General features: G+C 46.2%; 2 protein-coding genes across 2 annotated transcripts; both read right to left on the reverse strand.

The window, feature by feature from the left end:
- Positions 1 to 4,473: 4,473 nt before the first annotated feature.
- On the reverse strand, positions 4,474 to 7,245 carry LOC127335450 (BTB/POZ domain-containing protein At4g30940-like). Its single transcript, XM_051362099.2, has one exon. The coding sequence runs from the start codon at positions 7,031 to 7,033 to the stop codon at positions 5,654 to 5,656; it is 1,380 nt and encodes a 459-aa protein (XP_051218059.1). The 5' UTR covers positions 7,034 to 7,245; the 3' UTR covers positions 4,474 to 5,653.
- Positions 7,246 to 15,563: 8,318 nt separating this feature from the next.
- LOC127335451 (sister chromatid cohesion protein PDS5 homolog D) lies at positions 15,564 to 23,303 on the reverse strand. Its single transcript, XM_051362100.2, has 14 exons — positions 23,036 to 23,303; positions 22,420 to 22,623; positions 22,132 to 22,313; positions 21,394 to 21,520; positions 21,111 to 21,302; positions 19,864 to 19,914; positions 19,046 to 19,777; positions 18,502 to 18,603; positions 18,326 to 18,408; positions 17,220 to 17,271; positions 17,036 to 17,104; positions 16,923 to 16,957; positions 16,361 to 16,432; positions 15,564 to 16,279 (listed from the first exon to the last, which is right to left on the reverse strand). Exons 1-14 carry the CDS (start codon positions 23,141 to 23,143, stop codon positions 15,898 to 15,900), a joined length of 2,391 nt encoding a protein of 796 aa, XP_051218060.1. The 5' UTR covers positions 23,144 to 23,303; the 3' UTR covers positions 15,564 to 15,897.
- Positions 23,304 to 24,978: the final 1,675 nt, after the last annotated feature.

Below are 24,978 nucleotides of genomic sequence, written 5' to 3' on the forward strand. Positions count from 1 at the left end.
CCTGCTGCTCACTCTGTGATGTGTGTGTGTCACACAGGCTTGTCCTGGTGTGTGATGGTGCTTGCTCAAGCATCAGTTGATGCTTGCAATGATCCATTGGATCATCTGCAAGGTTCTGGTGCATCAATTGCTTGTGTAATTCATTTATCTGTGTTGACTTGCTTTGTTGAATGGATAAATGATGTGAACTGCTTGCAGTTGTGATCATCCTATTAACTATGGCAGGGCTAGATGGATGCCAACACTTGGTTGTGTACCCTAGCCCTCCATTTGAACCCATCTGGGTGATGATAACTGTGCAAGGCTTGGTGATTTGGGTTGTTTCAGTGGTAGAGGTGACCTTGACAGCAATTCATTGCTGTTAGGTAGCTCCCACCCTTGTTGACTTGCTGTGGCTTTGTGAATGCATCACTGGACAATTCCTTGTTGGATTTCCAGTGATCTTTGTTGTTGACAAACAAGAATAGGCACAAGTTGCCTATCTGTCTGATGGTGTAACTAGCTGTAGGTGCTAGATGAGTTGGGCTAGGCTAGCTGTGAATCAATCCCTTGCTGGATTTCCTTAGTTGTGCCACTAATTTGACATAACTAGTGTTCCCTTGGATGATCCCTTATTGGCCTTTCCCATATTTTCTTACACCAAATGGTTAGTAGCCAAGTGATGATAAAAATAGGGTATTCTACCCTTTTTTTCTTCTGTGACATATGCACATGCTTATTTATGAGCAAAACCGTGGCTTGCTCATGTTCATCTATGTATACCTCACTCCAGCTCCTAGAAAATGGTGTTGGTATAGAGGTTTTGCTTCTGTGATGTGCTTGTGCCTGCCCTGCTCCTCCTTGCAAGCTTGTGCTACTTGGTTTATCTCTGTGGCTGTTGGGATAGGTTGAACAACAGTGGTTGTTCTTCCTGTTCTTGTGTTCTTGTGTTCTTACCCAGAAGCTCCTTGTCGATGCAAATGACTAGGGTTTGCTGTGAAAAGCTTTTATGTGCCCTGCCCTTGCTTCCCTGGTCGACAGCAATGCCTGGCACTTGTTGGTGACTCTCCCTGGCTTGTGTGTGCTGTGTGACATGCACACAGGCTTGTGAGCTGCCTATGTGTGTGTTGGTTGGTACTTGGTCCAGTGGATGGATCAGCTCGGCTGATCATGGTCATATCCCCTCAATTCTGCCACTTGGCATAACCTTTGTTTTGTTCTTTGTTTGTGTGCAGGGAACATTGAGATGATCAAGATGAAGTGCAAGATCATCTTGATCAAGGATTTCATGAAGATCAACATGTAGTTTAGGACATTTCATTAACTTGTAATTTTCTTTTTTCTTTTTCCTTTTATTTTGTCAATTCTTGTAATGTGTTGTAAATTCATATTTCAATTCTGGATATTGTGATTGACATTGTATTTTGTGTGAATATCAATAAAGCTCCAATTTTCTCTAATGAGCTTTACTTAATAGTTGAATTATTTATATTCTTTATTCTTTATAATTTGTTTAAAGAATTACCTCAATTTTGAATTATGAGATATTTATATGATGTTTGAATTTGAAATTCAAACACAAGTTTGTTTGAATTCAATCATGCAACTTAAGTTGTAATGCACAAACTCTCCTCTCTTCTCAAAACCCTAAATTAGTTAGGTGAGATGCAAGTTTGTCGCACTCTCGAAACCCTAACCCTGTAAGGTGTCGAGAGAGAAACTTGTCCCCCTTCGATGCAGTTTTGTTTTAAAAGCGCGAAATTTCCCCAGAATTTACGATGCAATGCACATCCCTTTCTAAAATCTACCCCTCGATCGTCTCTAAACCTGGGACATTACACGAACCGCCCCGGCGCTGTCCACTTCCCTCCGCCGCCGTCTCCTCCACTTGCAGTCTCGGAAACGCAGGTCGACACCGACCCCGCGGCCCGGGAAGAGCGGTGGCGTGCACACCGTCAGCAGCGGCGGGAGGCAATGGAGCGCGAGGCCCGCCGGCCAGCGGGGAGGCGGCGCAGCGGCGGATCTAGCGGCGTTCTGCGCCCATGGCCCCGCTGCTGGCGAGGCCGCGACGGTAGCAGCGTGGCACGAGCAGCAGTGCGACACCGTTGCGGCGTTCGACCCCTCGACGGGACAAGAGGCGCGACGGTGCCGGTATCGGGAGGAGATGGAGCAGCGGTGGGCTGACGAGCGCCGGCGCCAGCGCGATGAGCGGGAGGCACTGTACCGAGAGCGGCGGGAGTCAATCGAGCGCCGGCAGCGGGAGTTGATCGAGCGCCAGCGGCAGCTGGCGGCGGAGGAGCCTCAGCAGCGGGAGGCGGAGCTGGCGGCGATCTGGGGGAGGCGGGCGGACCAGTTGGCGGCGGAGGCCGACGTGTTGGTGGCGGCGATGATGGAGGCGCCAACAGATGTGGAGGACGATGCGCCAATGGAGGAGGAGGAGGCCGAGGCCGAGGCGGAGGAGACCGAGGTGGAGGACGACGACGACGAGTTCGAGTGGTCCGACGACGACGGGCCGCACCCAGACGAGACGGCCGATCAGCAACGCGCGCTCGTCGAGTCCTTCGAGTCGGAGAAGAAGCGCCAGGACGACGCCCGTGCCCGCGAAGAGGCGCAGATTCGTCGCGCCGTCGAGCTCTCCCTCCAGGCGGCGCAGCAGGGGAGGGCGGAGGAGGACGCGCGGCGGGAGCGGAGCCGTCGGGCCACCGCCGAACGCAAGGAGAGGAGGCGCGCGCAGGAGGAGCTGCGGCGTAGGGGAGGCGACGACGGGGCGGGGCCGTCGAACGCACCACCGGGCGGTCAGTAGGCTAGGTTTAGATGAAAGCTAGCCGTTTTTCATTCAAACTTTGTAATATATAATCAAAATTGAATGAAAATCTTTATTTTCGTGCACCAATATTCATTTGGGGGATGTGTTTGGGGGACGCGGCTAGGGAACGATGGCCCCCAAACGCAACACGAACAAAACACGTCGCCCAAACGCTCGATCCGGCGTGGTTTGGGGACGCATTAGGGGGACGCGGTTGGAGATGCTCTTAGTACGCGTTATGATTTTGACAGGACAACGCCTGATACCGACAACACATGCGCATCGGTTCGGCAGGACACCTTTGTGTGACATATTACAATTCGTCTCAGTACCGATCTTGTCTGAACGAGGTGTGGAGGAGTCGAATTGCAAGGCCAGGTTCTGTCAGGTTAATCAGATTGGATAACAGGGTCGAAAAGTTCAGTTGCAGTTGGTGCAAATCTCCGTGCACAAAGATGATCCGCGGCCGTCCAGAGTACAGAGTACATACTAGAAATGCACACGAATGTGCGGAAATGCTGAACGGAACCCGGGTACGCGCGAGGATGAAAACTCAGCCAATCAGAAAGCATCACGTGGTTGCACTGGCGGACCTTAGTGGGGGCGAAATGGGCCATCGCCCCCCCAGCCCATGAAGAAACAGACTATTTTTTACATGTATTTGGCCTTTTTGTTCACTAAAATCAGTTTGGGCCTCTATTTTTCGCCCCCCCAGCCCATTTGCCCCCCCAGGAATTTGGCCCAAGGTCCGCCACTGCGTGGTTGTATATGTCATGTATCTGCAATGTATCTGACATTGTCCAGAAAGTATTCACGTGTATTCAGTGACCGCATTAAATCCTCTGTCTTCTTTCCTCCTTCCTTCCCCACGATTACTCCTCGATTGACACACCGCCGCACGCCGCATCCCCTCTTGGCCTCTTCCTCCTCGTATCCTCCCTCAAGCAGGTCGGCCCCCACGCGGCCTCGCTCCTCCTGCAGCAGATGCTCGCCGCCGCCCACCTCCCACCATCACCCGCCCCCGAGCCCTCGAGCTCCACCGCGCGGTGATGCCGCAGCGGCAGTGCGGCGCTGCAGGCTAGGTCGGGAATCGGAGGAGGGATTGTTGGCCGAGCTAGCTCTGGTGGCGGAGGCCGGCGGCGGGGAGCAGCGGCCGGCCCGCTGGTGATCCGCTGGGAGCAGCGGCCGTCCACGCGGAGTCGCCGCGGCCCGAGACTCACCGGCACGCCCGCCCACGAGCCGCAGCGTGCCGCCGGGCCGGCCGCGCTGACCACCGCGGCGGCTGTACGTCGGTGCGGGCTAGACCGGGCCTCGGGTGGCAGAGGACTCGGCGGGGCGCAGTGGCCGAGTCGAGGCGGCGCTTGGCCGCGGTGGGGGCGCGCCGGCTCCGTCTTCATCGGTGAGAGGCCCCCGCCACAGCGGCGATGCCGGCCCGTGCCGGCTTGCTTTCAATCTGCTCGATTTCTTCCCACTTTGTCTCGTAGTACTTTGTATTTTTTTTTCTGTGCATGATTTGGACAGATTCAGTTGACATGGCGAAGTTTCTTTTCGTTTCAAAGATTCAACCTGGCTTGCATGTTCGATTTGTATGCATTTTCTTTGATCTCGGTCCGATCTCGGTAAAGGGATCCTATTATTTTCTTCCAATCCAAATGCTTCGGTAAATTGATTCTATTATTTTGATTTCATTCCGATCTGGTACAGACAGGTGTTGAATGGTGTTATTTCTTTTACCATCAAAATGGTTCGGCGATGAATTGTATATGTATTTTTATGTTGTTCATATACTTTCCATATCTCATCGACGACTGAGCAATCATGTATTTTAGTTCATTCATCTGATTGACCAGTTTTGAAAAAAGAACTAAATGCACGATTCCATTTTTTGGTTGTTCCCAGATTAATAATTTAGATTCCCAATTAGTTGAATTCTATCTTTTTTTTTACTTTTGTTGAATTGTTCTTTCTGAAAATTTGATGTTAATTAAGATAACCCTTTTCACTTTACGTGTGTAACTGTGTTTGCTAATTATTGCTTACACCATGTTTTTCACTCTAAGTTCTGTCGAATGCTCGAATGCTTCCCATCTCGAAAAATAATGTCATTTCACAATCTCTCGTTTACATGTGTAAAGTGCTAATTGTGCTGCTCTTGGTAGTAAGAGGGAACCATTAGTAAAAAATACTTGATTTGAATTAGTACAACATCACATTTTTTACAAGCTGCACCATTAGTACAAAATGTTCATTTTTATTAGTCCAAACTACTCATTTTTTTACTTTTTGCACCATTTATATATATAAAAGGTATGTTTAAGATTTTGTGTTCCAAACTAATCATTTTAATGGTGTCTCGTCGAGAGCTGGTGGCCAGGGGAGAGGATACCAGGTTGGCGCCTGCCGATGGCAATTAAGTGACCTCGTACAGCATACGGCAATCTACCATGCACCGTGCCAATAAATGTCGTTAAATGCTCGTTCAGTATCGTACGAGGCTGCTCTGGTATACACATGCGTATGCAAGATGCAGAAATGAAAGTCAATCGCGTATTCAACACACGCTATATTAGGTACTAATCTCGCGGCACCAACAGACGCCGCCGATTTCGACCTCGCGCGTTGCCAGGTCCCAATCCGCCGGGTCGTGACTCTTTTCTGGGTTAGAAACCAAAGCTCAGGTACACTCTAGTAGTGGTTACGATGAAAAGCTAGAGATGAGTAACCATCAGTTGGTGAAACTATTCCCTCCTGAATACTGTATACTGTTTCTTTCTGTTGAGTGAGCAGTTGCGACACGCAAGAACAAGCGAAAGGCACGAGAAGTGTCCAGAGCAAGTCACGGCGAGCAGAGCAGATCGGAGCGGGCGATCAGATGATTGGCGGCGGCGGCGTCTCCCAGACGTCGAACACGTTCTCCTCGTTGTGGAGGGCGAAGAGGCGGTCTCCCCCGATGGAGAAGTCGCAGATGGCGCCGCCGTAGCTGCGCCTGAGCGTGGACGTGAGCACGTGGTCGGGCCCGCTGAAGACGGAGACGCTGTCGTTCATGGAGGAGAAGAGCTGGCCTCCGTGCGTGGCGAGCTTCGGGTAGCAGCTCTCCTCGCCGGTGGCCTTGCGGTTCATGAGCTTGCTCCGGGAGCTCCATCGCACGCCGCCGCTGCCGGGCGCGCTGCGCAGGTCGAGGAAGCCGAGGTCGTCGTACTGGTTGATGACGCAGACGGAGCGCTCGTCGTCCATGGCGATGGCGTGGAGCACGCGCTTGTCCTCGAGCGACGCGGCCGTGCCGGCGTCGGACCAGGCCCACGCCACGCCCTTGGCCCGGAAGTCCAGCAGCCCGATGGAGCAGGTGTCCGTCTTGGGGAACAGCGTGGCCACCATGAGCGCGCCGGTGGCGTCCAGCCACTGCAGCCGGTCGGCGTCGCCCAGGGCCACCCCCGGCGGCTCGTAGAAGAAGTCCGCCTGCTCGCCCGTGGCGGCGTCCCAAACCCCCACGCCGTACTCGTTCAGCCGCCCCTTGCAGCTCGCGAAGATCCTGGCGGCGCCCTGCGCGTCGAAGGCCAGCGCGCCGGCGGTGAAGGACTTGGGCTCGCTGCCGTGGGCGACGCGGAAGCGGTGGCGTAGGTCCCCGGACACCGCGGAGAAGGCGGCCATCCCGCCGTCGCACTTGCCGAGCCGCTCGCGGGCCGCGATGAGGAGCGTGGCCGCGTCGAGGTAGGCCACGTCGTTGACCTGCGAGTGGTCGAGGGACACGGGGCGGCGCTCGTCGAGCATCCAGTTGTAGACGTGCACGGCGCCGCCGTGCGCGACGCAGCAGCCGCCGTCGGGGGCGGCGCGGATGGCCGTGCCGTCGCCCGGGGCGCGGCCGGGCACGGAGGAGGCGAGGCGGAGGCGGTCGCCGTCGAAGGCGCCCCAGCGCGCGGCGCGGACGTGGTCGAGCAGGCCGTAGTAGAGCGCCTCCCGGTAGAGCAGCTTCTCCGGGAGGTGCGGCGGGACGTGGAGGCTCCCCGTGCGAAGCAGGTCCAGCAGCACGGCGAAGCAGGCCGGGTTGCGGTCGATGAAGTACTCCTTCGTGGTCGCCGCCGTCGCTGGTTCGCCGGGGCCGGGGGATTGGGGCGCGTTCCAGGAGGAGTCGAGCAGCGCGCCGAGCATGGAGTCGCGGCCGGCGTTGGCGAGCGTGGTGGTGGTGGTCTCGAACGCCTGCCCGCCCACGTTGAACCGCACGCGGCCGCCACCTCCCGGCCTCGCCGCCATCGGAACACGATTTGATGATCACCGCGCCATTCTCCGATGGAGCAACCTCGGATCGATCGGTGGGGGAGACAGGACAGGGATCGGGGATCGGGGATCGGCTGCTGGCTGTGAATCGGGTGGGGAATCGTGTCGGTATCGATTCTATGGGACTATTATGGAGTCTGCAGCCTTGATTCGCCGTTGATGTCGCTGTTGTGATGTTGTCGTCGCAACGTGGTGCTCCCGGTTTTGCTTTGGCGTGACGACGGCGCCGTCGGAACGGACGGGAGGCAGGCAAGTCGCGGTCTCTCTGACCTTGCGCAGCTGTGCCAAATTTCTGCACGGAGAAAATTGCATCTTTCAACATTCCATAAACAGTGAGAATCTAGTGCGACCGTGCACTCACTTGCTGCGCCCAACTTACCCCTTGTAGCTTTCGTCAGTTTCTACATTTGATGCATGCAACTTATGCAACCAATAAACGACATCCTATGGAGTAGAAACGTAGTAATCAATTTTACCTAATTAGTGTTAGTGGCCATACATATCGCAAAATATATTTTTGATAGCGACCTTGCATATAAAAATTGAGGGAGTAGTTATATTATGCTCGCCGGTGCCGGTTTTTCTATGGTTGTTTTCCCAACAAAATCATGAATAGGGATGAATTGAGGGAAAGAGGAATTCCAAAAACCTACCTTTAGAATGTAATCTCGGTAAAAAAATTGAATATGTCTATGTTGCTTTAGGGTGATGTATATGAGCTTTTTATATATAACGATTACAAACTTCCTAAGCATAGCTTCTAAGTGGATGTGTAATACAAGATACTTGCAATTCAGTTGCTAATAGTATTTGGAACAACATGAATTACCTTATGTTCAACGGAAAGTCCTGGCTGAAAATGAAATACTTTTGGCAGCTGATAATGTCAGATCTGAGAAATCGGAAGGTGTCACTCAATGATCAAGAGATATATCGCGTTGTGGCATTGTTGACCATAAAGTTCAAACTTTCACTGGAAAGTTCGGACACATGTGCAAACCTTTCAGGTGGATCATCACTCGGACGACAACTGCAGCTGACACACCACATGGATGTCGAGCAACAACTTCTTATCTCCAAGAGCACCCTTGATGGTGAGAGGATTCATGTGGTGATGGAATGATCCCTATGGATGTTTGTGCTACTGCTGAAATTATGGTAAGCCTCTATGACATATATTATGTTTATGTTCCTTTTGAACCATATTAAGACTTTTGGCAAACTACGTGCTCCCTTCATACCTATTTACTCCCTCAGTTCCATTCTATAGTGCCTATATTTTTTGGCACGGAAATTAGCGTAAGAGTATTTTTTACATAAGACCCCTGGCTTAACGATTTGAGATCATAGTAAAATGAGGGAAAACGATAAGTTCCTAAATTAACATAACAAATCTCACAAATCTTTCTGGTTGACTCTCCATATATGTGCAGCCAGTTTCTACTATTTAGAAAAGAAAAACAATGCTTCCTAAATCTAAGGAATCATTGGGGTCATGCATTAGGAATCTCAATTAATTGTTTCCCTTTTGTATGGATTTGTTTCATGCGTATTGTGTGGGAGCTGACCGGTAGAGAGGGTAATTGAAAAAAAGCCAAACTACAACCTTATATTTTGAAACAAATGCCAAAAATATATAGACATTATAAAAAGGAACGGAGAGAGTATTAGGGTAATATGTGCTTCGAAAAAATTAATGGTGTATTTTTGTGGTATATATCTCATATTTTGTTAACCAAATTAATTGTTAATTTTTTTTAAAGTAGGTATTATTCTAATGAATCTAAATGGTAGTATAACTTTTGTGATATTTTGTTGACCAAACTAATGGTCAAAGATTTGAGATATTCCAAGCAAAGATGAGAAGTCACAAAAGTTTCTTTTTTGATTTATTAGGAAGTCACCAAAGTTGAGAAGTTGAGATATGCCAAATGAGAAGTCCTCGCCGCGCGCGCGTCATCGTAGGTTAGACTTAGACCGGCGCACGTTTGGGCGTACAACAAGACCACCACGCACCACATGGTCGGCACTCACGAACCTGCGCACCAGTCGACGGTAGGCGCAACTGCCGAGACGTGGGCGAGTAGCACCGACTCGAGCTACCGCGCGAGCTCGTAGTAGGATACTGCATCTCCGGGGGACCGGGACCCACGCGGCCGTTCCTCCAACAATTCTGGTCTGGGACTGGGAGAAGTCCAACCATGGCGGTCGCACGGCCCGGCGAGGAGAACTTCCTTCCTGCCTCATTCCTGCTTCCTCTTTTTTGCGCTTTCTGTTGGCATCTGTTCCTGCTCCCGCGTTAAGGTAGGCTTGTCGGCGTCGAGGCAGGAGATGCCACGGCCAGTCGGCGGCCTGCATCCTTGTGGATTGTCCTACATATTCCACAGGAACATGCCTTCTTAACCTGTGACCACGCAACATGGTTAAGTACTTGAGTTATAAATCAGATTGTTGCACGGTGATCTCAGAGATTGTATATCGAATTGAGAGACGAGGGTATATCGGAACATAACATCTTGTTGTTTCAAAAATGTTCTACAGGATTCTACGCATACTTGGATTGTTTCAGTTATTTTTCGTTCAAATCACAGTGAAGCTTGGTTGGTAAGCAAAATTCTGCAACATGCTTCGCTACACGGCTACGCCCCCTCTCCGGATCTCAAATTCAACGACGAATGCGATCGCTCCCTGGCTGCGTCGTGGAGCTGCATGGCTGACAAGGACTGTTGTGCAGTCTGCTGGCTGTCGCCCGCATCCCAGGGGTCCTTGTTCTGTCGGTATTTCGGTGGGACGGGCGGCGAGGATGGCCGGCTGCATGAGGGCTCGGTCTGAATAAAGTGAATGGTGCTAGGGTTTTTCTTGTATCAAGATAAAGATCTGCTTGACGCATGTCATCCTTCATCTGGCTAGAGTGTCAAGTTCCGCAAGGCTCTGTCGGCGAACTTCCTAGTGCACCTTATGCCTCGAGATTGTTGGGTCGGATGGGATTCGATCGTATGCACCCAATGTTTTTTTCGGTTCAGGAGGGAGTGGCGCGAAGCTCTGCTATATGTCGTCATCACATAACACGTTCTAGTCCATGGTGAAGTCAGAGGCGGAGAATATCATGGAAGCCTGGTTTTGAGGACTAGTAATGGTGGTTCGACTCTTTGCGGTAATGAGGAGTTCCCTTAATGTTTCGGGGTTCGTAGTAGCGGTATGCAAGTGAGGACAACAACAATGCAAGTTTGTCTGATGCGAACTTCCAGTACCACCAAATTTTCTAAAACAAACTTTGAGTAGTAACACTGCTAATGAGCCCCAAAATTCAACTTTGTTTTAGAATAAAGATAGAGATAATGCAGTTTATCAACTTCAAATAGAAATCTTCTTGTCACATTGACAATTCACACAGACAAAAAAAAGCCTGAGTTGGCAAGTGTGTACGATAGAGGGCCTCGTGCGCAGGTGCAGCAAGTAAGTACTCCATCCTTGCGGTTTTAGTGGAAGCCTATCTGATCTCAACCGGCTTGGTGGTGTTCGAACCATCCTCCCTTGAGCTCTGGTTGGTGTCGCTTGGCTTGGTGTCTAAAGTCTCCTCCTCTGAACTCTTGTTCGTTGTCAATTAGCTTGGTCTTTGAACCCTCCTCATAATCATTATACTTATCATCATCATTAAAATATTATCATCATTATTATACTTTTATCTATTATCTCTAACATACTATTAAATATCTATAAAAAAAAGGCTTGATTTGTTTGTAGTAGCAAATCCACACCACAAACCTTGTACCACGTTGAGCAAACCAAAATGATCGACGATAGCGAGTTTAGCTATGTCGATCTCTCTCTGATGGAGGCTCCCCTAGTTGTAGTGATAGTAATAGTAATTAAATTTTAATTTTTAATATAATGCACATTTTATAGAAAAATGAACATGAAAGTTTGTGCATAACAAAGGCACCTTGATGAGCCTAAAAAGTCAAGTTGTGTGTAATAAAAATTTAGAAAATCCATAATTTTTATGATAGTTATATTAGTGATTAGTGTTTTCAGCATCTAGTATATATAATACATGCATGGTTGGATTATTATTGACCCTAGTGTAACTTGAAAGCACAACTAACCACGAAAAAACTGACAGATAGTCAAGCAAACGGTCCAATTTATAATATAAAAGATTCTATAAATTCTCTTACATAATGGTACACTAGAAATCTCTCATTAAGATATTTATTGGTAGATATCCGATAGATATATCTGACAAACTATTAAATATATTTAAACATTAATATGGATGTGCATAATTTTTCCAATGTTTGTACAATACAAAATAGCATTATTTTGTTTGAAATACATTGGTTCAACACAATGTAAGCGTAATTATTAGTGTACATTGCAATAAAAACAATTATATAATTAATATCAGTAACATTTTATATTTGGTTAACTGTACTAACTGTGTAATGGCGAAGAATTATATCGCGGTGTGTGTTGTTTGGAAAAAAATAATAGATCAATTTATACTCGAACCGAATGAGACCGGATTCCCAAGTTGCTCGATCCAACGCCGTGTAATCCAAATTGGGTGCAATTTGGCAAACCAGAAACCAAAAATTAAGGGCTTGCTTGGTAGACCGGCTCAACTCAGATATTCCCAACTATGCCGACTATTTCTTGTTTGGTAGGTGGGGTCGAGTGCCCTTAGCTGTGCCCACCTCATACAAAAACATGCCCTCAACCATGCTCAGTTGGAAAGCTCGAATTGAGCTTCGCATGGCAACCGAGCTGAGTCCGCCCGGAAAATGCTTCGCGTAGTCGGCTGGGGTCACCGCTCCATCCCATCAGAGTTCTCCTCCAACTTCCCCCCTGCCTCTCACGGCTTCGTCCCGAGTTCCATGTGCGACCATATCCCGAGCTCTGCACCAGCAGCCGAACTGGTGGAAGGCCACGCCGCCTCTCCCACCCTCGTCCTGCAACCGAACAGCTCGGACTTGCCGCACGGGAAGTAGGAGGAGCTCTACACCGGCAACCAAGGAGGATGAGCATCTCGGCCTCATCGCTCGCGAAGTAGAAGGAGCTCGGCCATCTGGCAGCGGATACTCGTCGGCGGAAGCTCCTCTCTCCTACGGCGGCGACAAAGCCCAAGACGAACGTTCACAGGGACCCGATTGCTTTTTAATTTTCTATACAAGGACCTGATTGCTTTTTTGTTTTGTATTCAAGATCCAGTCGCTTTTTATTTTTGTATGGCATGGTCCAATCATACATGACACTGATAGCTCCAAATTTCGATCCATTTTACTACGGATTTTCCATCATCTATCTATTGGTTTCATTGAGTTTTCATTGGACTATGTGTTTCAACTAACGCTAATAACGCGATCCAAATGTAACCTTGTTTTTAATTATGTATATCAGAAAACCATCATATCTGGAGGATCCAGGGACATTTATGGGCTATTTGCAACGAAATAAAGGAATTTCCTTTTGAGGCCAAACCCATCCTGGGGACAAAGGAGCTTTAACAGGCATCGGTACGGGCGGAGCTTGCCCGTACCGTCCGCCTGTACTGGCCGGCGCCGCCTTCGCCTTATCAAACCAATCCCTTTCTGTGAAGAGACATAGACGATAAATACAACACAACAGCCACCATTCGCACCAGAACAGAGGAGATCAGATCTGTAGAAGGAGAAGACCAACCTCGGCTCCATCGACGTCAATCTCATCAAGATCATCACCTCATCCACTACATCCCACTTGTACAGGGAGAGAGAGATTAGTACTTGTAAGATTAGGGATTGAAACCTCTATTCCATCCTGGTTTGTATTTGATTTGATCTTCAACTATTGTGGCTTGCTACGATAATATCAAGATGAACTCCATTTGCTTTGCTATGATATCATTATGCTATTCTCCTCTCATGTGTGAGTAGATTCCATTGGCGTGGGAGATGTAGGGGATTGGTGAGATGTGATGTGCCAATTTTATTCCATCTATTTGTGAACTTATGTTTAAGATCATTACATATATGAGTATGAATGTTTATGTGCACCTAATGTTGTTATCTAATTTAAGAGCCTAGATAGCATGATCTCAAGAACTCATAAACATGAACTTGTTTGCTAGTGAATCGGCGACCCCCGAGTGACACGACCGATATCAAAGAGGATCTAGCAATACTCGAGGAATCACAAGGAACCACCGAGCTTAAAGCTTTATTCCGGTCTAACCACCTTAATAGATGCGTTGGTCATGGCTTTGGTAACAGGCACAAGGATTATTGGAGGAAGATGAAATCTACCAAGAGGAGTCTTTCTCTCTTATGGGTTGCTTGCCTTCTCAGATATAAATATGAAGAATCATATTCACGTATCTCATTTATTACATCAGGCACATTCACTATCGTCATGAACCGAATCACCCCGCACCTACTTTTTCACATGCAGAAACCAGTTTATTTTTTATTAGTTGTTTACTTTTGTGCACTTTATTTTATTGCATTATCAAAACTCCAAACTCGTATTGTTCACACTCACCACTTTCCATTTTAATTCTTGCAGTCAATTCACCTAAGACTTGTGACACCTTGGGTGCGACAGAAAAACACCGCAGATAACATCCTCATACGCTCCTTGTTGGGATACGATATAAAAACCGGAAATAATACTTCCACGAAAATATGCACGAATGACTCTGTGTTCTTGCAGGCCATCAAGCTCTTTTCTGGCGCCGTTGCGGGGGAGCTAAGTGCAGGGTGTTTGTTTCTTGACACTTGTAAGTTTTGATGATCTCTGTTGAGGACAGAGGTTCCACATGCTCAGGTAGAGTTTATCTACCAAACTTCATTGATCAATGAGCGTAATCTGCAGCGCGCTCTACCCCCACATGGAGAACAGGATGAACCTTGGCGCCATGCTCATTCAGCACTTCCGCCGCCAGAGGGAGGCAAACTCAGGTGATATCCGTTGTGGTGGGTTAGTCACCCAAATTGCTTACGCCAGGCGTTTCAGGATGCCTCCGGGACACCATGTCATGGGCGGTAAGTATTTGGATGCTAACCATTTGGCTAGCACCAAGTTTCTTGGGGTTTACAGGGAGAACTTCAATCTTCGTGCTTATCAGTTTTGTTTTGAGGTTAACGGTAAAATAGTCAAGGAGTTGTTGTCTTCCTTTGGTGCTTTTGGTCCTCCAGGGAAGAACACTTGGGTTCTTTCACCGGAGGAGTTCCATGCTTTGAGAGTGGCGGCTGGACGAGCGCCTGCCCCGGAGGAGATGCTGTAATGGCCAATCTTGCGTTGTTCCTTGCTCATTTTGTAATTTTGCCCCAAGTTACATATTCTCATGTTCAAGATTCAAAATTGCATGGGCATTCCATTTTGTGCATGCATGCAAATTTCAGAATTTGTCCAACATCTTTACCGAATTTGATATGCATTCCGGATAAGGAATGCCCAGGTTCTAAAACCTCGCTCTATCATACTGACCAAAAGAATACTCAGGTTCAAAAATCTCTTGTGTTACTCCACCGGATTGAGGTGACGATAGTCTAGCTGCTGTCAGTTGCTAGTACACTCAGAGGTTAGCATTTTCGGTTATGCAAGTTCAGTTTAAAAGTTGGCGGGATCTTTTCCAGCGGTGGGGCGAGCAAGCTAGCCAGTGATTATATTAGAGCTTGGGCATTGTACAAAGTGAGGTGGATGATGGGCTGGACACGGTCTCAACTCTCAACACGCTGATAATCCTGGGTCTTTGGGAGACTTGGAACATATGCACGGAATGGTACTCAACCAAGACGGGTCGTCGGTTCAAGACGTGTTGCGTTGAGTTCGACTTTGGTCAGGCTTGGTTCAACGTCGGCCTCGTGCGTGAGGGTCGTGACAGTGTTCTTTTTAGGGGCGGCGTTTAGGTGGAGTGACCGCACGCCATTGTGGTATTTACTGCAAACGATCAAAAAAAAAAGTTGTATCCTTCAACTTTTGGTTCTCCACTAGCTGGACCATTTACGTTTGTGTCAACGCAACGAGTGTATTTTTCCTTTTTAGTTATTCTTTTGGTTTCGGACAAGCAAAGATTTTTGTGAATTTTGGTTGAGAAATGAGAACTACTCTCTCCGTTTAAAAGTAAGTGTCCCAACTTTTTTTACATATATATATATCTATAACTAATATGTGTCTAGATATATCTAAATCTAGATAAAACACTTATTTCTAAACGGAGGTCGCAGCAAGAAAATAAGGTGTATTTTGGTTGTGGACTACTGAAAATTTCTGCATCCCACTGCTCCATTCCTGGAGCCACTTGTCTATCCAGCGTTTTACGAGGGCAAGACGCGGGATGGTGGTGGCCCAGCCGGTTGTCCACGATAAGCAAAGCTCAAGTAATAATACACTTTCCATTCATACTGGCTCCGACGCTTGGCCTCGTTACGCGGTCATTGCAGAATTTCGTACAGTATTGGAACAGGCATTTTGAACCACGCGTCATGGCCAACAGGGTAGATATCTGAAGAGAGCAAATCAGATGTGAAGTTGGGCAACTCCCTTCCATGCTTTCCATTCATACTACTTGATGATACGTGCTACAAAAATCACTTCCTAAACCTAGAGTAGCCCAACTACATCACAACACGATAAAAAAAAACTTGGAACCACAGCAAGCATGAACATCCATTCTTCCAAAGGTTTCGAAGCCGACAACAAGCAACAAAAGTAACGCCTAACATTACAGCTACTAATGTGAGACTGGCTACAGAAACTACTAGCTGGTCGAGGATGTTGAATCAGCCAACACATGGCAGCTTGCCTCATGCCACCAACACCTAAGAGACTGGGCAGACAGTTTAAGGGTGGACTGTCAATCAGAGCTGCACGTTCTTTCTTCTGCGCTTCCCAGTTGATGGTTTAGCAGACTCGGGCTCTGGTTCCGGCTCTTCCTCTTCAGATGACTCCACTTCTTTCTCCTTTGGCTTCCTTTTGGTTGAAAGACCATTTGAACCCTTGTGCTTGCTGCCAGCCTCATCCTTGTTGCCTGCCTTGCCAGAGGATCGAGGCCATCTCCCACCTTCAGTTTTAAGGTTGCTGCCAGCTTTAGGTGTTTCTTCAGCATCCTTGTCTGCATTTTTCACCTTCGATCTGGCCGAAGTCACAGGGCTATCATCATTTGACATACTGGAACGCACACCCTTTGGACGCCCTCTTTTCTTGGGAAGATCACTATCCTCAATGCTGTCCTGTTTGCTACTGCAGAGAACAAAGTAAAATTTCACTTAAACTGTGGCATGTGAGCTGAATCAAGATGGCAAGTCGGGTTAAAACCATTACCTCTTAGGTGTTTCTGCCTTTCCTTCTTTTGTCTGCTGACCCCAATTCCCTTTACCTCTTCTGCCACGAGGCCTAGTTAAAATGGGCAGAAACTCATTATTGAGCATAAATCATGAACAGGATAGAGTATCAGTAAGGTAACATTGGTGTACGGTGTGTCGAGTATATCAGATAATATTGATTCAGAAGTATTTCTGCAAAAGAGCAGAAAAAAAAGGCCACAGTATGAACAAACCAACTTTATTATTTCAGATGGAAGCCTGCTAAACAAGTAACATGATAGTACAAAACTGGAAACCCCAAATCAACAATTTCTTTAGAGGGAGATGCCAGAAACATAAAAATGGAGATTAACAAAGGCTGGGTTCCATCTAGACAAAGTACATCTAATGATCCAACTAAGCCTAAATGACAGACAATAATGGTGCTTTCAAAAACCAAACACATGCATGCTAATTTACTAACCCCGTTAAAATAATTAGTTACAACATAATTTAAGTGCTGACATGATCAAAACTGTCAGCAAGCATATAGAAGGTACAGAGTAGAATAATATGCTTACATATCAGATGTTGCATTGGGATTCATGTCTTGCCCCTGCAGGACAGCAGACAAATTATAAAGGAACAAAAGAGAGTAATAGCAGCATCACCACATCAGTCTGAATGAGCATACCTTAGCAATGAATTCCCATCTTTCGTCTGAAAGTTGCAGTTGTTCAACATCGCCATCATCATACACAACCTGTATGACAGAAATAACATAGAAGCAAGGAAGAAAAAGGATCTTGTTAGAAGCTCTTCAGACAGCCAAAAACAAGTGGGGATGGCAAATAAAGGCCATCTACTTGAATGTGCACCTTGTGCTTTTCTGAAAAGTCGTCAAATGAGTCAACAACGCCATTATAGAACCTGCAGAGCAAGAAACAGCTTCAAAACTAGCCACAACAACAAATTAACATAACTCATGGAGCAAATGACATAAGGCATAACTAGCAAAAGGAAATTTAAGAGAACAAATAGGTAGTATGTGTATAGCTCCACACGTAAGGATTTTTTGGCTTACTTATTCAGGGAAAAAAATGAGTAACAACCCATTGATATAAACCTTGAAAAAAAGGAATGCATAATGTAGCCAAAATGTTTTTTGCAACCCATCAAGTACTTCATTTTACAAATGCCAGTAGCATAACTAATGATGCACTGCAGACTTTTCTGACAAAAAGAACAACATGCTAATAGCATAAATAATGATGCACTGCAGTCTTTTCTGACAAAAATAATAATGTTACCAAAATGGGTTCTTAGCAAAAGCATGTGCCATCCTCATCTCATTAAGGACTTCATTTTAGAAATGGTAACAGCAAAAATAATGATGCACTGCAGCCATTTCTGACAAAAGAATAAAAGAGGCGCCCAGAGATAAGAACTACTCGTACTCGCTACTACTACTCCAGCTAAGCTAGTAAATGTGCACTACCGGTGGAGGGGGGAAAAGCTAATGATTTCTAACACAGGAGCTAACCAAAAGGCTTCGTATGCAAGGAGAATAGAAGACTTGAATGGAAATTTGGAAATGTGTGTTTTGCTGGAAGATAGAATTGGATATGTGTCTCATTATGCATAGTGATGGAGTGATGCACCACTGTTAGGAAGAAATCAACAGAACAAGGAAAGATTTGATCAATGCATGCGCTTATCATAAACAGATCTCCTACATATGAACATATAATAAGATCGGGCCACAGATCTCTTCCAAAATATACTAATCTAGCTACAGATAATTAACCAGCTCCCAACCCACCACAAACAGAGAAAGACACATTACAAAGTTATAACAGACACATCCAGGAAGCGAATACTTAGTCCACATTGAAGCAGTGGCAAACACTAGAGTGGCTACAAACTGGCAATGTTAGGAACAATCCTACACCTAAGAAATATTTAAGATTGTTGTAGCACTCACTTTTTGTCATCAGGCCACCATACTTTGATTCTTGAGCCAACAAGGCTTTCGTCCAAAACTTTGTTCTTCTTTGACTGAGGAACCTGCCAATAGCATGGAAAAGGCATTAAGAACTGAAACTGGAATCAGGTCGCATAGAGTATCCATCACCTAAAATAGTTAATTAAGTATTATACCTCTTCAACTTCCTGCACGCGTTTCCTTTTTGATACTCCACTGTCACTTGCTTGGCCTTTGGTTTTCCCTGTCTTGGTCAATAATTTAGGAGATACCATTTTCTGGATTGTGATAAGAAAAAGTAATGGCAGATAAACAAGTTAGACCATTATAAATGCTCGAAAATATTAGTTGCCCATTAAAATTAATATTTGCTAATGCAACTGAACCTGTAAAGTTTCAATGTAACTAGAGCATACTTGGTGTACAAGTGTCGTTAACATTAAGAAAAATATTATGTCCAACGCAATAAAAAGAAAAGTTCAGAAGACATAATACCCAACAGACAATGGCAATAGAACATTACAAGATCACAAAATGTTGCAGGTTATGACATGTTGCCTCGCAACCATCTATTTTAGTAAAATCACATAAACACGAAACCATAAATAGACAAAGCAAAAAAAATATGACCCTTGAGCAAACAATACCCATGCATAACTTATGTGCAAAAGCAAACACCTGAATGGGTCTACTAGTAGCTACTGGTAGTGAAAAAATTACCTTCAAATTGAGATCTTCATCAGTGTCTTCGTCAGAGAGGGTGTCTTCTTTCCGCGGATTTGAACTTCTCTTTGGTTGCTTCTTTGAAAATTCTTCTTCACCAGTCTTCCTTGGTGATAATTTGGTATCTTTAGTCAGTCGTCTTGCAGGTCTTCCTCCAGGAGTGCTGCCAGAGCGGACTTCTTTAGATTCTAGACCTGATCCTTGGTTCTTACCAACAGGCTTCTTTTCCTGCGACTTCACTGCAGGAGGTCGACCTCGCTTTGGTTTATCTATAGCAGGTGTACTATCATCAGGCTTTGATGTGTCATCAGCAGCTCTGTTGCAAGTCTCTAGTGTCCGCTTATTATTACCAACTTTTGTCTCTGGAGACAACTCCCCAGATGCAACAAGGCCCTCATTGTCACTAACAACCTTAGAACGTTCAGTCACCTTGGACTCGGTGGAAGTGCGCTTACGGCTCTTCTTTGAACTGACACTAGATCGCTTTTCAGGCTCCGTGGTCACTGGTTCTGGTGCTTCCTTGTCATCAGATATTACTTCATCAGAAACTTCTGTCTGCTTGACGTCAGAAGGCATTTCAGGCTTCTGTTTAGAAGAAGCTGGTCCATTTCGAGGCTTCACATTGTCGACTGAAGCACCACCATTGCTCAACGAAGCAGCAGGAGTAGTGTATGGAGGACTTCCATCTTGTCCGGGGGAATCGACACCTTTCTCTAATCCTGAAGATTCCTGAAATTGGAACATATGGACAGTGGTAACACCTATCTTACTATTACTATCTGTATCGCAAGAAACTAAATACCCAAATCAGATACCTGAGGTGACTCGTCGGAAACAGCCACCGGAGATGATTTATTGACAGCTACCTGCAGTTAGAACTTGAGTTTAATTATCACCACGGCTGACATACCTATACATAATAACCACTCTGACTAATATGATCTCATTATCTAAACAGTGTACACTACATACTTGTTGGTCATTTAACAGGCACTACCCCTAACCAAATCGTGTGTTTTGAACACTATCAGAAACCGAAAGGTCTTGACATGTACTCCCTCTGATCGGTTTAAATTGACGCAGGTGGTGCGCATACGGAAGGCAGTCTCATGTGTTAAGAAGCGTCAATTAAATAGGACCAGAGGTAGTATAAAGATGCTCAGGGCAGAACTTAGACAAGTAACACCAAGTAATCTGGTATAATGATAATCATCTAACTGTTCTACGAAATATCACAGCTGATCCTTGTCTGGCAGATACCCAGAACTCTAGAAGAAAAACTGAAAGTTCAATGGTTCAAAATTATTCTTTGGTCCATGGACCCCATTCCGAGGAAAATCTGATCTTTTAAGCCAAAATCTAGTAGATCCTAACAAAATTGCCATTGAATGTCTGTCAATAACAGTTTATGTCACATCCCTCTCCTACCACTATGAGCGCCCAGATAGCAGAAACCTATTATATAACCTCCAGCGAGTAACAAAGCCTAACAGTTCCCAACAACAAAACAATCCAATCAAATATTAAAAAAAAAATGCAGCCCCGCACCATGCTTGCCCATTCTAGTCAAAAAGAAAATTATGCACAGCAGCATTCCCAGGTGAAAGGGGCTATGAAGCATTCAAAAATGGTTCACTGACAGGTGTTACGATCCCTTTTCATGTGCACTGAAACAGAATTAGTAGAGGATATACGCTAACTGGTTTTTTGACTAAGTCATGCAGCTCTGACTCTTACTCAGATGCTTATGGAAATGTATTACAAGATCGCACAAGCTGAAGATATATGCGCTAATGACAAGTACACGGGTTTTGCATTGCAAAAGGAAGGAGGAGAATTGGTTGAACATAGTGCAAATCTTTTCAAGTATGACCTGCTGTATAACCCAGTTTCCAATAGCAAAACAATTTGATAGAATTGCAGAGCAGCCTTGCTCATTGAGCACAAATATACAGAAATGCATGTGGCACAAAACATAACCAACCCTGCGATTAACAAATTTCCAAAATATATTTATCAACATTTTAATACGATTTGTAAACTGTTAAACAGTTTAACTGACCGTGTCCTCTTCAGCAGCATCAACTTCGTCATCTCTTCCATCATCTGAAGAACCTTCTACCAAAGATGCAACAGCTTCGCTATAGTCATTTAAAGGAGTGCCCTGAAGTAGCTCCATAAACGCTGGCTTTAACTTTTCACGACATAGGCCAACTAGCCTCGCTGCAAGCATAAAAGATGCTGGAAGAGAATCCTGGGAAATCAAGTTGAAAAGGCTTAGTGAAGATGATAAGAATTAATGAATTATTATATCATTAATGCTAACAATGTGTCAATGACATTACTTTCTTTTCCTTTTTAAGATACTGAAGGACGCAGGATGCCAGATCTGGATGGACAGGCTCGCTCTCTTGAATTACATACATCATTATTGTTTCCATAGAGTTGATGACGTTTTCTTGATGTGCTGAGCTGAAATAAAAATCAAGAAAGCAATGAATGAGACAGAAACAACGATGCAATTAACAAAAGTAACAGAACTAAGCTACGTAAAATACAGTCATGCCACATATAGAGCGAACATACACAAGAAAATACACACACACACAAACAGTGAGATCCTTGAAATAGCAATCTGTCATGACTTACCAAGTTCCTAATTCATGAAAACACTGAGATGTTGTACTATCATCTTGAAGGAATTCAAGTGTATTTTGGACATTTATTATCTTAGAGAAAAAATGATAACAAGGTCCAAATCAATAAATGGGTAACAAGAAAGGAAGTAGCAGATATTTGATGGAGTTCATCATCATGTCAACTGGACCTAATTGATGTTCAGAAGCAAAACATCAAGGTAAAATAGGATGAGAAATTGGAAATCCTACATAACTTTCAAAGTAATAAAGACAGCGATTAATATGTATCCCATCCCTAATCCATTTGACACCATCCATATTATTGCAGAGTGAAGACAAGAACTGCATTATAACTTCCTCTCTAATGAGGCGGGCATCTACTCAAAATACAGAGAAACTATGAATGAAATTACTAAAAGAGAAGCAGAGAAACACATCCCATACCTTACGGTGCTGAAGAAATGGTTGAACGCTTTGAGTATGAGGTCGTCGCATTCAAGATCCAGCATGAGGACGCAGGAGCGCACCTTTGCGATGGTCTCGAGCATCGAGAGCCTCTTTGCAAACAAGGGGCTTTCCGTCTCGTCCAACTTGGCAAAAGACTGCACAACTACCGTGAACACATCCTGGAACCGGGTGAACAGGAAGGGTAAGCACATCTAGACGACACGGTTCCATCATCAAGAGAAGAAGAGGAGGAGGAGGAGGAGGAGGAGGAGTATGAAGGCTCACCCTCATGACACTATCCGAGTAGGGGGGTTCCGGTGCGGTGATCCTGGTAACCTCGGTCAAGCAGCAGGCAACGGCGACCTGAATGCCCTGGGAAGGGTGGTCTAGTAGGTGCTTGTTCACCAGAGCATCCATGGTGGGCTTGAGCGCGTTGTGCATGCTCGTGGGCGGCGACTGGTCCACCCTGGACAGCCAGACTTCTGCTTCCTGCAAAGACGAAACAGCAAGTCTGAGTTTGTAGCAACCACTACGGTAACCCCGAGTTATTCTATGGGTACCCAGGTTGGGCTAGGGTAAACCATGGAGTAGAGATAAAATCCAAGGCTAAATTGCAGCACGGGTAAGTCCGTATTTGTAACTACCTAGCCGAAACTGGATACTCTGTTTGTGGCTGTGCGCATCGACTCTATGCAGGGGCCGGGAGGAAATAAATCTATACTTTTTTGTCTAAAAATAAACGGATAGGAGAAGAATGATAATGACGAAAGCAAGAGAGAGTGGTAGATTCGAACTATGCTGGGGAAATAAATCTCTACCTCTATCTAAGAAAGAAGTAATGGATAACAATGGTAATAATAAGGAGAGCAGAAGCAAGAGCCAGAGATTCGAATTGGGTGACCTCGATTAGGGAGAGGAGGTCCTTGTTGGTGCCCGGGAGCGAGGCGAGGCGGGCGCCGATGTCCCGCAGGCGGCGCTCGACCTCCACCTGCGCGTCCTCCGTCGCCATTAGGGGGTGCGCGCCGCCCCAACCGGAGAGGGGAGCGGCGGGAGGATCTGCTCGGGCGGGGGGAGGTGGTTAGGGTTTGGGGCGCAGAGACGAGACGAGAGCAGGAAAGCAAAGGAGGCCTCTCTCTCTGGCTGTGGGGTGGGGGGCAGAAGTTTTGGCGATAGAGACGAACGGGATTTCTACTCTATTTTTTCCCCTCGTCTCTACTCCCGCTCCTCCCACGGTCCCCACCACTTCTAAGTTCTAACTGCGACGGCGGGTCGTGCTGCTGCCGCTACTGGTTTTTTTTAAGCAACCACATATTTCATTAATCAAATCAAGTTACTACATGAAACAACACATGTGAAAACTAAAAGACAAACCGGGATAAAATGATGATTATCCTGAATTTACAGATAAAATCCTAAAAGATCGAGAAATACAAAACGATCTCTAGGGTTTCCTGCAACCACCACAGCCAGCGGCCGCCGTCAATTCCAACGCCGCCGAGACGAACGCAAGAAGAGACGCCGAGCCTCCACCTTTGCAAGATCCAAAAAAGCACCATCGCAGACGAGGCTTTGTGAGCAAATGAACAGGCCTGCTGCAAGCAGCGAGGCACATGTCGTTGTGGCACGTCGACGGGGTGACGTCCCCGTGCTGTCTTGGAACAAGATACGCCACCTCCCATCGATGAAGTCGGAGAAGAACGGCATAACCACCACCTCTGGACCAACATCTTCGCTCCAGAAGAACCACCTTGCCCCGGCCCCCAGCGCCGTCGTTTGACAACGACAAACGCCAGTGACACGTCGAAAAACAGATCTCGCTAGATCTGAAGAACGGCGAAAAGACCACGTTGTCGACCTGAAAGATCAACAAGCACACGTTGCCAACAACTCTGAGACATCGCCAGTGTGGGAGTGGAGTTGTGGCAGATTTATTTGCCCGGGCGCCGCTCCCACCACTCCAACGACGCACCATAGGAGACAAAAACTAACCCTAACTACTAGGCCATAACGGAGGAACGAGGTTCCCCCTCCCTCATGCCGCCGCCAGAGCGACAAGTGGAGGGAGAGGAAACCAGGCCCAACGCCCTGGCCGGAGATTGGGAAGATTAGATCTCGATGCCGCCTCTCACGAGCGGACGAGGGAAAAGCGGTTCGCGAAAAGAGCACCAGAGACATGTATCTGTCAACATGAACACAGAGTAATTTGAAGTCGTGGTGGTTGAAAATGCAAATTTTCCGTGGCGACTAGGGTTTTAGATATAAAGGCGGTATTCTTTTTGCGGATAGGGTTGTAATGTGAACTTAGAGTGATTTTGAAAGTTGTCAATGTTGGCAATGCGAATGTCAGTGGCGGCTTAGGTTTATAAGCATAAAGGTAGGGTTTTATGTGGCAGCTATGGTTGTAAATGCAAACTCGTAGAAATTTCAAAGGTTGTTGCGGTTGTAAATGTGAATTTTAGTGTCGGCTACGGTTTCAAATGTGAACTATATGTAATTTTAGGACTTTGATGGGGTTATAAGTGCGAATTTTTATTTAAAACCATGGAATGGTAGGAAAATAGGGCCAGATGTAGGGTTTAAGAAGGGTTTTCTCATTTGTTTTTCATATATATTTTTGTGGGGAGGCACGAGAGAGTACTACCACGGGTTTAATTACGAGAAGCCATTTTAGAAGCACATTTCATACTGATCATTTGTTGTTTTTTGGCCGTTATAATTTTTTTGGAAAGTTGGCCGTTATAAATTTCTATTTAATGCATGATTGAAATAATTTTAAGACCTAGCCACCACAATTACGACATCTTCAACCATTCGGATACACGTGTGCAAACCAACTTTTGATGG

This window comes from Lolium perenne, chromosome 2 (assembly GCF_019359855.2).
Source record: "Lolium perenne isolate Kyuss_39 chromosome 2, Kyuss_2.0, whole genome shotgun sequence".
In the NCBI taxonomy this organism is placed as follows: domain Eukaryota; kingdom Viridiplantae; phylum Streptophyta; class Magnoliopsida; order Poales; family Poaceae; genus Lolium; species Lolium perenne.

Coding starts and splice junctions, on each gene's coding strand:
- LOC127335451 (XM_051362100.2), bottom strand. CDS start 23,143: ATGGCGACGGAGGACGCGCAGGTGGAGGTCGAGCGCCGCCTGCGGGAC. Junction 21,303..21,393: donor ATCTTAAAAAGGAAAAGAAA/GTAATGTCATTG, acceptor TTGATTTCCCAG/GATTCTCTTCCAGCATCTTT. Junction 17,272..18,325: donor TGGTGGCCTGATGACAAAAA/GTGAGTGCTACA, acceptor CTTGCTCTGCAG/GTTCTATAATGGCGTTGTTG.
- LOC127335450 (XM_051362099.2), bottom strand. CDS start 7,033: ATGGCGGCGAGGCCGGGAGGTGGCGGCCGCGTGCGGTTCAACGTGGGC.